The 18,379-nt window shown below is 39.8% G+C and overlaps 1 protein-coding gene across 1 annotated transcript; it reads left to right on the top strand.

Moving 5' to 3' along the window:
• Positions 1-4,388: 4,388 nt before the first annotated feature.
• LOC127123415 (uncharacterized) lies at positions 4,389-5,768 on the top strand. Its single transcript, XM_051053633.1, has one exon. It carries the CDS (start codon positions 4,389-4,391, stop codon positions 5,766-5,768), a length of 1,380 nt encoding a protein of 459 aa, XP_050909590.1.
• The last annotated feature ends 12,611 nt before the right edge of the window (positions 5,769-18,379 follow it).

Here is an 18,379-nt window from a genome sequence, read left to right on the forward strand (position 1 = left end):
TTAGTGATCTTCGTGCTACCGCATTTACATTTATAATTGTTAGACATTGTATGAATTGAATTGACTTGTGCATTGTTTGTTGGAGAATGAAATTGTCCCCGCGGTTGCAAACGCGTAATTTCTTCAATCCTTATTCGAAGAGGAGAGATATGGTGTTTCATTCAGGATAACATTGTTGTGGATTGATACATGTTTTGCATTGCTATAAGGCTTTAGTTCTTGTGTATTGTATTATTCTAACCATTGGGAACTTGTGTCTGGTTGATTCTCTTGTGTTTGAGCCATTTTATCCGATTTCGGAGAAACCTTTTTCTTTAAGCAAATCCTCTTGTCCTTCAAGAGGCATACTTTGTTTGAGGGCAAGCAAGAATCTAGTTGGGGAGAGTTGTTAGATTCCAAAGGTTGCTTATTTGAGCTATCAAAGGTGGGCATCTTTCACTTCTTTTTGTCGAAAAAGTGTTCGAAATCGCCCTTGCTTTTGTTGATTTGCAATACTATGTGAAATGATCTTGGTACCTTTAATTTGTGTGTTATTGTGCAGGAATTAGGCATGAAAGAGTAGAAAACTAAGGCACAAGAAAGATGGCAAAGGAACCAAGAAAGAAAGCAAACATCAGCAAGCTCGCTAGGCGAGTGATGTAGCGAAGTACTCGCTAGGCGAGCAGGCAGCGAGATTCTAGCGAACACTCCCAGATTTTTACAGTAGCAAAATGATTAAAACTCGCTGTGGCGAGGGAAGTAGAGAACACTTCCAGTGGCAAAATCATCAACATTCGCTAGGCGAGCATCCAGCGAGCTTCCAGCGAACAATTCCAGTAGCAAAATCATCAAGCCTCGCTGGAGCGAATGAGAAGTGTGGGCTTCGCTAGGCGAACCATTCTGCTTGCCTAGCGAGCATGACAACACAACAACCATCTCTATAAGTAGCATGGGATACTTTTTGGAAGATATTCTTTTTTCTTTCCATCAACTTTTGTACTTGTTTTTTGGTTCCAAGGAGATTTTTGTGCCCTAGAAACCCATTTTCTCATTATTCATCTTCTCTTAACAATATTTTACAAAAAGAAGGTGGATTCCCATCCAATCTCGATTCTTCGACTCAGATGTTGATCAACCTTCTTCCGAAACTTGTTGTGCAAGCTACCATGAAAATGAGTAGCTAAGTCCTTCATTTTGTCAAGGTTAGATGTAGATGATCATAAGCTTTGTATGTATATGGGTTGATCTTCATTTGTAAACTCTTTGATGATGAATGTATGGTGAAAACTTTGTTTTATTGATAACTCTTTGTGTTGGTTTATCATTGAAAGGTGTTTTCTAACTCTTGACCTAGGTTTTCATCCATCCTTGTTCTTTAGCTAGAGATAGTATTGAATGAGTTTGTTCACTTAAAAGTTGAACCTAAAAGTTGCCATTTTGATAGATTGTGTGAGAGATCAACAATGGATCAAAATGGGAAAACCCACAATGTGTGTTAGAGATAAACACATTGGGAGGACTTTGTGGATGCGTTTATCATCTAATGGAGTTTATGAGTTTTGTTTGATCGAACATATGCATGCAAAGTGATCGTCGAACCCTAACTTTGACAATCTTTCTCAAATCGTAAAACCAAAACTTTTATCAAAATTTCTTACTTTTAATGCAAGCTACCGTAACCGCAAACTAAAACCCCCCCTTGTTACTATAAGTTAAGAACTTAACAACTGTCGAACGGCGGCAATATCACATAATCCCTGTGGAGACGATAACAAATCCCGATACTCTACTCAAATACCAACAAAATGCCAATTCAAGATGTAACACCCTTCTAAAATACCCCAAATATTTAATTAAAATAACAACATATAAATCAGAGTAATCATGCCATTAAGGGTGTCACACATTTATTTTGCACCATTCGTCATACTATTTAGTCATGCTCATTATTTAACTCAAAACATAAAGTATTGCACAATACGCAGCGGATAGAGATCAAATCGATCATTCAAAACATGTAACATACTACATGTAAACTGGTTCAACAAACATCAACAACACAATTAAAATGTTCCCTCCCGATGTTACATCTATCAGAGCATGACCCACTAAGGAGACTACACTAGACTCCAAGCATTAGCTTCTACTCAATCACTGCTCGTTACCTGAAAATAGTTGTAAGGGTGAGTTCCTCAATCGATATAATAAGCATTATAGAATATAATGTCATGTTAAGTAATTTAACACATTAATCACCCTAATCGTATCACACATTCAGTAACGGCACATCAACTCAAATATCATACTCAATATCAACACAATTCATACTCATGCTCAATGCCAACATAACACACGTATAACATTGGAATACATCCATTCACATTATACACTACACATATATTATGCAATGAGACTCCATGCATGCGGTACCGACTATTCGTGAACATATAGTTCAACTTCACCGACCAAATCCAGGTACGGCTACCAAGCTCACCAGTCCCACTCATTTGAGACCTAGTGACTCACATCACTAATTCCTCACCATGGGAATTAGCTACCACCCCAAGGGCCATGCTATGCACGCTAATTCACCTAGCATGCAAACATCAAAAACAGTCCAAATGACTAACATCACTAATTCCTCACCATGGGAATTAGCTACCACCATAAAGGCCACATTATGCACGCTAATCACCTAGCAATGCAACATCACAACAATAATCCACAATGGACCGATGCTCACTCTCTAAGCCATAAAACAGTCCATTCACAACACATGCATAACATACACACTCACAACGTTATGCATACCATCATACAGTATCAACACATGTATCAACACATCATATCATGTCAAATAATTAAACACAGTATTAGCACACTCTACTAATACCTATACTGCTCAAAACAGCGGGAAATAATCCCTACTATATCACACACCGATATAGGCAACCATCAATTAGGCACACAACATTTTAATTAACAATTTTTCCACTCTGCAACAGTGTTAACCGGTTAACGCCCTGGGTTAACCGGTTAACGCAGCACAAACACGCTTCCTGCCTAAAACTTAACAGTGTTAAACCATAATACCCATTAAACGACGATAAACCCCCCTTACTTGAGTTAATCCGGCGAATCTTTTAGCTTCAAGCTCTTCCTTCTTCAACCTTCTTCCTCTTGTTCTGCCTCTTTGCCCTTTCTCCACTTTCCACTTTTCAGCCGCTTCTCTGTTTTTCACGTAAAAACCCTTTCTTTACCAAATGGACTCTTTTTCTTATTTCCAACTTATATATATTTTCCAATAATTATTATTCCAATAATAATAATAATAATAATCCAATAATTCCAATTATTTAACTAAATTAATAAATATAATATTAATTTAAATCAAATAATTATCTTATTTTTATTGGGGTGTTACACAAGACCTTTCTTTCTGTTTAAGTCACCCTTTGTCTTTAATTTTCTTTAAAACTCTAATCTGACGTCTAGTTTTGATCATTTATTACTACCACGTTTACGAGACACTTAACACATGTCCTAGGATCAATCTGATCGATCCTACGAGTAACCAAATTTAGAAATTTGGAAGATCAATGGTTGTTTACCAATTTTCAAGGTAAACAAATTGGCACGCCTAGTGGGACTAGTGCTAACGTCACGTATAGTGTAAGATTTTGATTGCTAAGTTTTGTTTGGGAAAAGATTCGTTGTATGCTTTTAAGAAGTGGTAAAATAGCCACAAACGACAAACGACAAACAGGGAGAGAATCCCAGACGAGGATGGAAAATATGAATCCGCCAGACACTTAAAATTCTCAAAATCCATCAACTAGCAACATATCGCCCTCTTCTTCTGTGATAGGGGCAAACACGACCACAATGCATGCATCCGAAGTAGTTCCGTCTATGGTGAGTTCGATGCCTACTACCCACTCTTACCAATAATTTTGCGTCTACTTTTCCGGAACCGACTGCTAACATAAATTCTCCAGTGCAAGGGTCCGGGATAAACACGGGTCGAACCAATCAAGCGTTAAGTCTAAGACACCCAACACAACTACCCACTCTTACCAATAATTTTGCGGTGGCATGGAGGCCATAAATGGACGAAAGCAATCATGAAATGGTCCAAATGTTAACTCAAACTTTGACCACTGTGTTAAATCCTCTGATTCAGAATACGACTCAGTCGAATCAACAGATGACAACACAAGTGGCTCGAATGCCTGCGTTTCTTGGTATACCTCAGCACCAGTGTCCCCTGCCTAGGGATTGGGTAAGAGAGAATCAAGAGCCCACGTTTGAGGAGGACCTCACCATTAACTAGATCCCACAAAATCAAGAGGGGAGTAGTAGTACCCCCTAGGATTGAACCACTTCTACCCAAGGAACCAAAAGTGTTAATGGTAAATAGGAATCAAAATGCTGATGATATCATACGACAAGTTCGACATGATGATGTGGCAGCAGATAATAACCTAGCAGCTATAGTCGAAAGAATTATGGTTCAAAATGGGGTAAATTTGGGCCTTAGAAGACCAAATTATACGTCGCCTTTAGCAGAATATATCTTACAAACGGATGCACCCCTGAGGACCAAAATCCCCAAATTCACCAAGTTTGCCAGGGATACTACTGAGTCTACTGTCGAACACATGGCGAGATATTTAATCGAAGCTAGAGATATGTCAAATAATGAGAGACTTCAGATGAAATTTTTTCCAAGTTCTCTTACAAAGAATTCTTTCACATGGTTCACAACTTTGCCCCAAAATTCAATCCACTCATGGAACCAACTGGAAAGAATGTTCCATGAGCAGTTCTACATGGGGAAAACGAAGATAAGTTTGAAAGAGTTGGCTAGTCTCAGACGAAAATTCACTGAGCCAATCAATGACAACCTGAACAAATTTCGACTACTCAAAGCCAAGTGTTTTACACAAGTACCAGAGCATGAATTGGTTGAAATGGCTGTTGGGGGTCTTGACTATTCGATTAGAAAGAAATTGGATACTCAATACCTAAGGTATATGGCCCAATTGGCTGATAGAGTTCGACAGGTAGAACATTTAAAAGAAGAAAAGGCTAGGACGAACAAAGGTAAAAGGGTGGTCTATGTCGAGTTCAGGAAAGATGACGAAGGTTCATGTCATGAAGGTCCAGACTTCGATGACAATGAGGTCGACCTTGCTGAATTAACACAAGGGCCTCCATATGCGTGCACATTTTTAGCTCCTTTGAATGGAAAAAAGCCCGTCGAACCTGAAAAGAATGATAAGTTTCCTAAGAAAACATATACGTTCGACGTTACAAAATGTGACGAAATTTTTGACTTACTGGTCAAAGATGGTCAGATGATAGTACCTCCGGGTGCTAAAGTACCCCCTTTAGAACAAAGAAAGAAACGAGGGTTTTGTAAATACCATAGTTTTTGGGTCATAAAACGTCTCAATGTTTTGTTTTTCAGGGATCTTGTACAGAATGCCATCCAAGAGGGAAGACTCAAGTTCAATGATAAGACACGGAGTCAGATGAAAATCGACTCTGATCCTCTACAGATCACTGAGGCTCATTATACTGAGCCAGAGGAGGTGAATTTCACTGAAGTTGCTGATGATTTATGTATGACCGAAGTTATTGAAGACTTTGTCAATGGGCTTGTCATGGTCAGAGTACATGAGTACTTCGAGCAAGCACCTCTTGGCGATTTCGCCCAAAGGGGTACAAAGGATGTCAACAAAGAAAATGTTGAAGCCTCAGATGTCGAGGGTGCTGGAAATTAAAAGTTAGTGATGATCACAAAAGAAACCGCTGATAATTTCATTCAGTTGGATAAGGCCACTGACGACCTTCAAAAAAAATTCCAAAGGTTGGATATTATTGAGGATATCCACATGGAAGTTAATATGGTGGATTTATCTCGAGAAGTCTCCATGGAGGTCGATGATGAATGTCGACAAGAGGAATACAACAAGGTATCCTTCCCTCAGGAGGAAGAAACTATGTCGGACTTCCTTCGAAGGTGCCAGAAAAAGAAATCGGAAGTTATGCTATGCCCCAGGTGCAGCGCTGTCTTCGACAAAAGGGCAGCTCAGAATCTGGAAGGAGTTAGGAGAGTGAATCACCAAAATTTCCGTAAAGCCATCCATAATAATCAAGCGGGTAAGCCAGAAAGGTTTTTGGATCTCAGGAGATATCCTGATCCTAGGCGCCCCATGGTGAAGTTGAGTGAAACCAAGCAAGTTGGGCGAAATTTCCAACCCATGACCTTTAAGCCAAGCATCGAAGGATCAGATGGGAAGAGGGTTAACCAGGCTGAGGGTAGGAAACGCGGTCATGGAAAGTGGTAGAACTTCGAGGTTGAAAGAGGTTCGTCGCTGGCTTACCGCCAGGAATTTAGGTCCGACAAAAGGACCACACATGTGTCTGAAAACTAGAAAGGAAAGAATCCTATGACGAGATATCAGTGGAGAAGAGAACAAAGAAGGCGAAAAGCCAAAAGAGAAGCTGGTGAAATGGACCAAGCTGAATCAAGTACCAACGTGATGGTGAAGAAAAAGGATTGCCCAAACTTCACCAAAAGAGATCCCAAGATTTCAAGTAAGACGGCCGGAGAAATCAGATGGCTGCCGAAGATGAGTTATTAACTGACAACTTCGACTCTGGTTCGGAGGATTCCTTATACATTTTAGTCGGAGTAGTATCCGTAATTCCTAGAGAATTTGACCAGATCGCCGAAGTCGATGATAATGACAGTATCACTGAGAAGGAAATGGCTGCTCGAAAACCAGCCTGTTACTATGTAATGAACAATGGTTGTATCGATGAGCATATTGCTTTTTTCGAAAGACCCAGTGAAACCATGAAGAGTCACCTGAAACCCCTCTTCATCACTGGAAAAGTCGAAAACATCCCAGTTAATAAAATACTGGTAGATTGTGGAGCAACTGTGAATTTGATGCCCCATCGCATGTTGGCGAAAATTGGAAAATATGATACTAATGTCAAACCTCATAATATGGTGTTAACTAATTATGAAGGCAAAATAGGTTCCACCCTAGGGGCTATCAAAGTCGAATTGACTCTGGGAATGCTCACTAGGTCCATAATGTTCATGATTGTGGAAACGAAGGCAAACTACAACCTGTTGCTGGGAAGAGAATGGATCCATGGAGTTGGAGCCGTCCCATCTTCGATGCACCAAAGGATTATAATTTGGCACCCAAATGGCATCGTCAAAAATATAGAGGCGGATCATGGGTACTTTAAAACCCCTATCAATCATGTCGATAGGTTCCAATTTGACAAGCACTTAGCCACTATAGCTCCTTGTGATTCGGCTGAGTTTACGTTTACCTCTAATGACAACGCCTATTGTTCCTTATCACTACACCCCCACTATGATTTCCGATGGGACAGAGAGGTAGTAGGCGAAGACAACTTCAGATATTTAGGAGTATCCGGAATTGACCCCATAGGGGGGGAAGTTAATTCAGTGATGATGATTGAGTTTGCAGCTTTAAAGATGATTTCAGCTTACATAGCCAAAAGCAAGCAACAATTGGCCTTAGAGGCTGAAGTAAAAAATATGGCTGTCGAAGCCAGTGAAGTTTCTCCACCAGTAGGTACCAGGAAAGACTTTGACCCAAGACCACCTGACGAAGGTCAAGCCGAAGAGAAAGACCAGAGGCTTGATACGATCTACGACGACGAGCCTTTGGGTTTCGAGAAGGACCCACTAGCAATAAATATTAAGATGCTGGCTCAGGATCCCCTCGAAGAAGTGGACTTGGGAGAGGGGGTAATAAAAAGGCCAACTTACATCAACGCCAACATTCATCCTCAACTCAAGATCGAAGTGGTCCAGTTGCTGAGAGAGTTTAAAGACTGTTTCACATGGGACTATACTGAAATGTCTGGTTTAAGCAGGGAGCTGGTCGAATTGAAACTGCCAATCAAACTTGGAAAGAAGCCGGTGAAGTAGAATCCAAGACGATTTGCTCCAGTAATACTATCGAAGATCAAGGAGGAAGTTGAAAGGCTTCTCCATTGTAATTTCATTCGCACAACCAAGTATGTCGAATGGTTAGCTAACATTGTGCTAGTTGTAAAGAAGAATGGTACGTTAAGGGTTTGCATAGATTTTTGAGATTTGAATACTACAACCCCAAAAGATGAATATTCGATGCCAGTGGCGGAAATGTTGGTCGATTCTGCCGCAGACTATGAATATCTAAGAACTCTTTATGGGTATTCTGGATATAATCATATATTCATTGCTGAAGAAGATGTCCCAAAAATGGAATTTCGTTGCCCCGGAGCCTTAGGCACTTATGAATGGGTAGTGATGCCTTTCGGTTTGAAAAATGCGGGGGCAACCTACCAAAGGGCGATGAATTCGATCTTCCATGATTTCATAGAGACCTTTATGAAAATTTATATAGACGATATTATTGTTAAGTCTGCTTCAGGGAAAAGTGATATAGACCACCTTCGAATATCTTTCAAAAGAATGAGAAAATATGGTCTAAAAATGAACCCTTTAAAATGTGCTTTTTGTGTGCAGGCTGGGGATTTTCTAGGTTTTGTGGTCCATAAAAAAGGGATCAAAATAAACCAGAATAAAACCAAAGCCATCATGGAAGCGAAAGCGCCATCAACGAAGAAAGGTTTGCAGTCGCTGCTGGGCAAGATCAATTTCTTAAGGAGATTCATCTCAAACCTTAGTGGGAAGACGTAAGAATTTTTGCCTTTGCTTCGACTCGACAAGGAAGTGTTCGAATGGGGGCAAGCTCAGCAAGAAGCGTTCGATAAGATTAAAGCGTACTTGAGCCATCTACCAATCTTAACGCTACCTTGTAGAAATAAAAGTATGTGATTGTACATATCTGCATCTGACAAAACCTTAGGGAGCATGTTAGCACAAGACGATGGTAATGGTTTCGAAAGAGCCATTTACTACCTCAGTAGGGTTTTAAACGATGCAAAAACTAGGTATATGATGCGGTCAATAACTTGATGCGGTGTTCGCAAGTATACGAACGCGTCAGAGTAATATAAAAGATTGTCGAATCCATAGAGACCAAGTGTCAATATATCGTTATCTGTCGTTATGGTGTTTATCAAAGGCAGTCAAAATAGGTGTTTTTGTAGTGTGTAATGAAAAGTAAAGTATTGAAAATAGAATATAATTAATAAAGACAGGGTCGAATGTAATTCACATAATTAATTGGTAATCCAGGTACTTGCTAGTAGAGCTACTTATGGGCAGTCTTTCCTACTTTGAAAAGAACTAATTTAACAGAAACTGTCGCTTTCGCGTATTCAGAACCAAGTGGTACTCCCTAATCAAACCCTCTTATTGTCACTTATAAAAAGGCGCGCATTGCGTTAGAGTAGTAAACCTATTTTTAAGAAATATAGTATCTTGACTAAGTTGAAAAGTATTATAACCTGGATTTCTTAACCAAAAGAGGTTCTTACGAACCAGACTCTAAACTTATAAACGCGTCCGAAAATAGTTTTAAAATCTCTTTTCTTCTTAATGTTAAAATCTCCTAATGAACTAAACAAAGCGCTTTCGCTGTTTTTGAAATAGTTAAAAACAATTAAGTTTAAAAAGACGTTGGACGACTTTCGATCTTACCCAATGGAATTGAAGTGCGGGAAAACTTAAGTTGAAAGTTAAAATAGCCCTTAAGTGTTTCTACGAACAATTGTACGGATTATCAGTTTAATTACGATCCTTACATTCTAACCTTTTAGATTTAGTTAGACATGGTAAAGTAAAAGTGCATTAAAGTTAATAAAAGTAGTGCGAGTGCGGAAAGTAAATAATTTAAAGCAAGTGCGAGGAAATAAATAATTTAAAGCGAGTGCGAGAAATAAATAAAGTAAAAGCGAGTGCGAGAAATAAATAAAGTAAAAACGAGTGCGGGAAATAAATAAAGTAAAGCGAGTGCGGGAAATAAATAAAGTAAAAGCGAGTGCGGGAAATAAATAAAGTAAAGGCGAGTGCGGGAAATAAATAAAGTAAAGGCGAGTAATAAAAACCTGCTCCAATTGGAGGGCTGAGTAAATTGCAATGCGGAAAAGAAAATGGCGGCAGGATTAACTTCCTTCCAAAGTACTCCAAACTGGATTATAGACTCTATCACAGACTTGATTACACAATTGTGGTAACACTCCAATGCGAAGCGATTACCACTATAAAATACTGAATATATGCCTAAGTGAAACAAATTTGCTTCTGAGTTTGCCTCTGCTCTAAGTTTGGATGATTGTAAAACTGAATTCGCGTTTCTATTTATAAGCAAATAAAAAAGGTGGAATTGACTTGGATGCCCTTCAACTTGAAAATAGAGGAAACCGTTTCCTTCTTGTGGCGCCCGCCACAAGGCTATGGCGCCCGTCACAAGCACAAAGTGGGGCGCCTTAGTGGATGAAGTGGGGAAACGTGGGAGTTGAGGAAGTTGGATTTGGACACGTCATGGCTTGGTCTGTGGCGCCTGTCATGGGGTAGGCCATAAGCACAAAATGCTGAATTTTAGGGTTTTTAGCCCTTTTTCACTCCTTTTCACGATCGGGGCTCCGATTAAAGTAAAAACCTAAAAACAAAGGAAAAGACAGTAATAACACAATAAAATGATAATAAAACAACTAGAATGCATGCGAAATCGGAGTCAAAAAATACGTAAATTTCAGTGTGATCAAACTCTCCCACACTTAAACCTTTGCTTGTCCTCAAGCAAAACATTGAAAAGCTCATAAAAGAAAATTTGTGTAAACGAGTGCTTCAGGTAAAAATTTCAAGTTCAAGTCGGGATGCAGTGATAGGTACTAACTGAGTGAACTAAGGGTATCATGATGACACTAATCCGCAGACATGGACATAAACTTCATTCCTATTTTAACCAACCCATATTATCCCACAACACCTAGGCCTGCCTCTTCACCTCTTTTGTGTCCTTTTCATTCAGGCGCAATCACATTAAGCCCGTTATCCGTACATACTTCATAGTAGAGTGGCCTGTTAGTGATTATGATCAGAGCATGGGATTTCTTGCACATAAATATGTGTAAATCCTTTTATTGGACGCAACTGTAGTTGTGGGGGATCGGATCGTAATCCGCCCTACCGACTTCAGTGCCAGATACCTCTGAACCAACTAATAGCGGGTGAGTTTCTTTCTTTTTCTTTTTCTTTTTCTTTTATATAGCAATTTTCACAATTCTTTGGTTTAAATGACTTTGTGAGGGTCACCTATACATGAGTTGCCTTTTTGCTTTCTTTTATATATATTTTTTTGTTTTTCTGGATCATTCACTTATTTGCATCGGTCCTCTACGTAGAGGATGCGTAGGCCGGAGCTGACTGCTGAGATAAACTACTGAGGACTTATACGGAAATGATGATTAAGGCCATGGTATATGGGGTTTCGGGAATGATTCCTATATTTACGAAGTCTATGGTGCTAAAACAGATACTGATGTTTCACAAAGTTCTCCCAAGTCACCGCATCCTTACTCGAAACATGTTCCTTAAAACCTGAAAACTTTCGAAATAACACTATTTTCTTTTGCAAATTTTTTTTGGTGGGGCTAAAGGTGTGGGGAGGTAGGATTGTACTAAAGATCTACTATATTTGGTGACTCGTCAGACTCATGCATTATACTAAAAAGCAAAATTAAACAACTAAAAGGAAATAACAATAAATAAACTATCTAAAAACAGCAAAGAAAAAGCGATAAAGGAAAAACGAGAAAAACAATAAAGAAAAGACGATAGAGTCTCCTCCCACACTTAAATCGAACATCGTCCCCAATGTTTCAAAATAAGATAAGGAAGAGTTACCTGGCAACCTATTGCTGACCACTAGTGCCCTTTCCATCCTAAGGTGGACGACGGGATCGGGTACGACGACGATCTCTCTGATCCATCCTCGCCTGCAGGGCATCCTGAGCGGTCCTCACCTATCGAAGGTTACCAATAATGGAACCTTGGGTGGCTTCAATTAGTGCCATGTGTCTCTGGTGGTATTGTTGCTGACGGGCTTGCGTATTTGTAATCACTTGCAGGGACTGTAGAACAGTGTCGTAGGACCTGTTTGTCCTCCGCTGCGACTCTTGCATAAAGCTGATGTTGTCCTCCATTTGTTGCTGGATGGTAGAGAGTAAGTCGTCACGCCTTTTCTCTCTAGCCAGGTGGTCACGCCACATATCCTCTGTAACATAGAAGCCAGGAGTGGTATTTGCAGAAGAAGAAGATGGTGCGGTGTGTGGTGGTGAAGGATGATGGGGGGACACATGTGGTACGGGAGATCTCTCTCTCCGATCATATTCATCATCAGTGTCTGGTCCCGCCTCATCAGGAATGTTAGGGGGAAGAGGACCCAAAACAGGTGGAGCATCTAAATCGTAGGTCCAATTCCTCTCATCACGTATATCTGTACGTCTAGTGCAAGGTAGAATAACAGATGGGATGGCTACACCATGAATCATAAGTGTATAACCTCCTTCTCTCCTTGAGCGACATAATTTCATGTCTCTCAGAAATTTTAAGTTAATTGTGCGAGGAGGTAAGGGGTCTAGGGTAGCCATCTCATTGTTCAGGTTAAGTGTCCGAGCAATAGACGTAATCAATCGACCAAAAGAAATCGGTCCCGCCTTATTCAGAGTTAAAATCATATGGGCGAGCATGAACGGAACCGAATTAATTTTCCTATTTGTGAGGCTTCCTTGCAAATATAGAAGCTCTCTAGCGTTAACCTTATTTGGATTCTCCCGGCCAAAAACAGTGCATGCCAACAGATATCTAAAAACTCTGATAGCCGGGTTATGGATAGTTGAGGCAAGAACTCCTTGAAAAGAGTTTATGGAAACGTTTGATAAACGCTCCCAGAAGGAAAATACCTCAACAGACCATTCAGAATCCAAAGGGGCCTCACAAATAGCACCTTCCCCATGAGGGATCCCTAACAAGCTGGCTAGTTCATCGGTACTGAATTGGTATTCAACAGCAAACATTCTAAATTTGACAGTACCGACTGTGCTAACAGTGTTAGGGCTGACAATATAAATTAAGGAACTTAAAAATTCGATTGTCAACCGCTCATAGGTGGGTTCTTTGTTGATAAAGAAATTATGCAAACCTAAGATGTCTAATAAATGGAAAATGCTATGGTAGATACCTAAAGTGTAGAGACAATTTTCGTCAACATACCTTGTCGGGAGGATTTCCCGATTTTGCAACCGTTCAATGATTTTTCTTTGTCTCTCCCCCGGTTTCACTCCTCGAAGAATGAATCCGTTGAACTCCATTTGAATGCTCTTGAAAAGTGGATGAAGAAGATGAAGTGGTTGGTGAAAAAGGTTGGATTTTTACAAAATCCGGCGGATGAAATCGAAAACGGAAAGTGGAACAATGATATGTGTGGTATGATGGTTAGGAAAGTATGAGATTCTTGTGGGTTCAAGGACTGTTTTCTAAGGTGTAAATAAATGCGAAAAAAGTAAAATGAAAAGAAAAACCATGGGTTGCCTCCCACACAGCGCTTGTTTAACGTCATTAGCTTGACGATTAGAATTTATACACCTGTAGTAGTATGAATCGGTGGATCAATCAGGGTGTGGCTCGAGTAGTATGCTGGAATGTCTCCTCCTTCGTAGAGCTTCAGTCTTTGTCCATTTACAATGAATGGACTACAGGTATCGTTCTTGATTTCTATGGCTCCGGATCTCAGAATCTTGGATACTTCGAAAGGACCAGTCCATCTTGAACGTAGCTTTCCGGGGAAGAGTCGTAACCTAGTGTTGAAAAGGAGAACAGAATCGCCTATATTGAAGTTTTTCTTTATTATTCTTTTGTCGTGATAGGCTTTTGTCCTCTCTTTATATATTTTTTCATTCTCGTAGGCAGATTGCCTAAGCTCTTCTAATTTATGAATGTCTAGGGTACGCTTTTCTCCAGCAGCTAAGTAGTCTAAATTCAAAGTTTTAATGGCCCAATAGGCCTTATGCTTTAACTCGAATGGTAAGTGACATGATTTTCCATAAACTAGTTGGTAAGGAGTAGTTCCTATAGGGGTTTTGAAAGCGGTTCTATAGGCCCATAATGCTTCTTGAAGCTTCTGAGACCAGTCTCTCCTAGAAATAGAAACAGTTTTCTCTAGGATCTGTTTTATCTCCCTATTAGATACTTCTACTTGGCCACTAGTTTGTGGATGGTATGGTGTTGCTACTCTATGCCTAACTCCATATTTTCTTAAAAGTTTGTCAAATATTCTCGATATAAAGTGTGATCCTCCATCGCTTATGACTAAACGTGGTGTTCCAAATCTAGGGAAAATATAGTTTTTAAATAGTTTGATTACTACCCTAGTGTCGTTTGTGTGTGCGGCTATAGCTTCAATCCACTTAGACACATAGTCTACAGCTACTAAAATATACCTGTTTCCTAAGGATGGTGGAAAGGGTCCCATGAAATCTATACCCCATACATAAAAGAGTTCTACTTCCTGAATGTTTCTTAAGGGCATTTCATCACGTCTTGAAATGTTTCCAGTGCGTTGGCATCTATCACATTTGACAATGTAAGCATAGACATCACGCCACATGGTAGGCCAGAATAGGCCAGCTTGAAGAATCTTGGCGTATGTCTTAGAGGTGCTCGCATGTCCACCATAAGGTGCAGAATGACAATGCTTGATAATATTATTTACCTCTTCTTCTGGAACACAACGACGGAAAATGCCATCTTTATCCCTTTTGAAAAGGAGCGGTTCGTCCCAATAGAAGTTTCTCACATCGTGGAAGAATTTCTTCTTGCGGTGGTAGTCAAGATCAGGCGGTACTATATCAGCAGCTAGGTAATTAACGAAATCTGCATACCAGGGTATGTTACTTATTGCTAAGGAATTTTGGGAATGCTCATAAGGATCTAGGTTATTGTCTTCAATGGTTTCTACTTTAGCTATCAGTTTATCATAGGAGAAATCATCATTTATGGGTATTAGTTCAGATTTTAGATGTTCTAGCCTAGAAAGGTGATCGGCTACTACATTCTCAGTGCCTTTTTTTATCTCTTATATCTAAATCAAACTCTTGTAGTAATAGAATCCATCGGAGTAACATGGGCTTGGCATCTTTTTTACTTAATAGGTAACGAATGGCAGCATGATCGGTGTAAACAATAATTTTTGCTCCTACTAGATAAGATCTAAATTTGTCTATAGCGAAAACTATAGCGAGTAATTCTTTTTCAGTTGTTGCGTAGTTAAGTTGGGCAGCATCTAGGGTTCTACTGGCATAATAAATGGCATGTAATTTTTTATCTTTTCTTTGTCCTAGAACGGCTCCAACTGCATAATCACTTGCATCACACATTATCTCAAAAGGTTCCGACCAATCGGGCGGTTTCATAATGGGCGCTGAGATTAATGCTTGCTTTAAAAGATTAAATGCGTCATTACATTTTTCGTCGAAAATGAATTCAACATCTTTCATTAAAAGTCCGGTTAACGGTTTAGTGATTTTGAAGAAGTCCTTAATAAAACGCCGGTAGAATCCAGCGTGTCCAAGAAAGCTTCGGACTTCTCTGATGGTTTTTGGTGGTTTTAGGTTTTCTATAACTTCTATTTTAGCTTTATCTACCTCTATACCTTTTTCGGAAACTATATGTCCTAGAACTATTCCTTCGGTTACCATGAAATGATATTTTTCCCAATTTAGCACGAGGTTCACCTCCACGCATCTCTCCAGGATTTTCTCAAGGTTAGCAAGGCAATTATGGAAATCGAATCCGCAAACCGAAAAATCTTCCATAAACACTTCCATGATACCATCTAGGTAATCTGCGAATATTGACATCATGCAGCGTTGGAAAGTAGCTGGGGCGTTACAGAGGCCGAAAGGCATTCGTCTGTAGGCAAAAGTTCTATAGGGGCATGTAAAGGTAGTTTTTTCTTGATCTTCTGGGTGAATAGGTATTTGGAAGAATCCAGAGTATCCATCTAAATAACAGAAGTAAGAGTGTCTGGCTAGACGCTCCAACATTTGGTCTATAAATGGTAAAGGGAAATGATCCTTCCTAGTTGCTTTATTTAATTTTCTATAATCTATACACATCCGGCATCCTCCTTCTAAACGTTTTGCTACGTGTTCGCCTTTATCGTTTTGCACGACTGTGATGCCTCCCTTTTTAGGTACTACATGCACAGGGCTCACCCACTTACTGTCCGAGATCTGGTAGATTATACCTGCCTCAAGTAACTTAAGAACTTCCTTCTTAACAACATCACTCATTATAGGGTTTATTCTTCTCTGATGTTCCCTAGAGGGTTTTGAATCTTCTTCGAGCGAAATCCGATGCATGCATACGGATGGGCTTATACCTTTCAGGTAAGAGATATTTTATCCTAAGGATGAGGGATATCTTCGTAAAACGTTTAAAAGTTGGTTCGTCTCCTCTTGGCTCAAGGTAGCACTAACTATAACTGGACGGTTCATCTTTTCATCGAGGAACTCATATCTTAGGTTCTTAGGGAGTTCCTTAAGTTCTAAGGTTGGTTTCTTAGGGCATGGCATAGGATCTGGAGTAAGGGATAAACATTCGTAAAGGTTATCATCGATGTAAGGTTCTTTAAAGTCATCATCTTCCTTTATGAGGGTTGATGGTAACTTAATTGTTTTTGTAATTTCTTTTTGTTCTAATTCTCTAACACATTCATCAATGATGTCTAAGGCATAACACGAGTCTCCCATCACAGGTGCCATAAGAAATTTCGAAAGTATAAATTCTATTTTCTTGTCACCTACCTCAAATGTCAACTTTCCTTTCTTGACATCTATTATGGCTCCTGCAGTTGATAAGAACGGTCTACCTAGAAGGATTGGTATATCATTGTCCTCTTTGATGTCCATGACGACAAAATCAGTAGGGATAAATAGTTGACCTATCCTAACAAGAACATCTTCTAAAATTCCTATCGGATATTTAACAGATCTATCGGCTAACTGAAGTGACATCTTAGTGGGCTGTAATTCTCCTAAGTTTAATCTCTCACAAACTGCCAGAGGCATTAAGCTCACACTAGCTCCTAAGTCTAGAAAGGCTTTTTCGATGACATGATTACCCAAAAGGCAAGGAATGGAGAAATTTCCAGGATCTTTATCTTTCTTTGCTAATTTGTCCTCGGAAATAGCATTACATTCCAAAGGCTTCGGATCGTCAAGTCTACGTTTGTTGGTAAGGATGTCTTTGAGAAACTTTGCATAAGAAGGTATTTGGGTGATGTCTTCTGTGAAAGGGATTTCTATATGAAGTTTTTCTATAACTTTAATAAATTTTTGATACTGTTTATTGATCTGGGTTTGTTTGAGTCTTTGCGGATATGGTATAGGTGGTTTATATGGCGGGGGTGGTACGTAAATTTTATATTTAGGTTCTTCTCCTTTCTCTCGACCTTCCTGGTTTTCAGATTCCTCTAGTTCCTTTACTTCGTCCGGGGGTTTGGTACATTCCTTAGAAGTTCCGGGTTCACTCAATCTTGGGTTTGGTGGCTCATCATAAGCGTTCCCACTTCGTAGGGTAATGGCATTGGCTTGTCCTCTCGGATTTTGTTGAGGTTGTCCAGGGAATTCTCCTCCAGGTGTAGTCTGAGGGGCTTGGTTTAAAGCTACCTGAGAGATCTGGGTTTCAAGCATCTTGGTATGAGTAACTATTTGGTCAACCTTGATTCCTAACTGGGTAATCAATTCGTTAACATGAATGTTTTGGTTCATGAACTCCTTGTTTTGTTGGGTTTGAGCGGTGATAAAATTTTCCATAATTTTCTCAAGGCTCGGCTTTGGTGGTACAGGTTGCATAGGTTGATTTGATCTAGGGGCTTGATAACTAGTTCTCGGAGGTGCATTATTTTGAATAGGGTTATTGTTTTTATAGGAGAAGTTAGGGTGATTCCTCCATCCAGGATTATAGGTATTCGAATATGGGTTCCCTTGGGTGTAGTTCACTTGCTCAGAGTGGGTTTCGTTTAACAGACTGCATTTTGCGGATTGGTGTCCTTGGGTTCCACATATCTCACAATCCGACAAAACTGCGGCTACAGTATTCGGGTTTATGCACATATGCTCGACTTTAAGGGCTAATGCATCCATTTTAGCTTGCATCATGTCTATAGAGCTTAGTTCATGCACTCCTCCTTGGGCTTCCTTCTTCTCCACTGTTGCTCGTTCAACTCCCCATGATTGATGGTTTTGAGCCATATCCTCGATGAGGGCACTAGCTTCAGGGTAAGGTTTCTTCATCAGAGCACCGCCTACGGCAGCGTCGATGGTCATCTTTGTGTTGTAATGAAGTCCATTATAGAAGGTTTGAATGATTAACCAATTTTCT

The sequence above is a fragment of the Lathyrus oleraceus genome, chromosome 2, assembly GCF_024323335.1.
Source record: "Lathyrus oleraceus cultivar Zhongwan6 chromosome 2, CAAS_Psat_ZW6_1.0, whole genome shotgun sequence".
Lineage (NCBI taxonomy): Eukaryota > Viridiplantae > Streptophyta > Magnoliopsida > Fabales > Fabaceae > Lathyrus > Lathyrus oleraceus.

What these genes read in the sequence shown, in the direction of transcription:
- LOC127123415 (XM_051053633.1), top strand. Translation starts at nt 4,389, where the DNA reads ATGGTAAATAGGAATCAAAATGCTGATGATATCATACGACAAGTTCGA.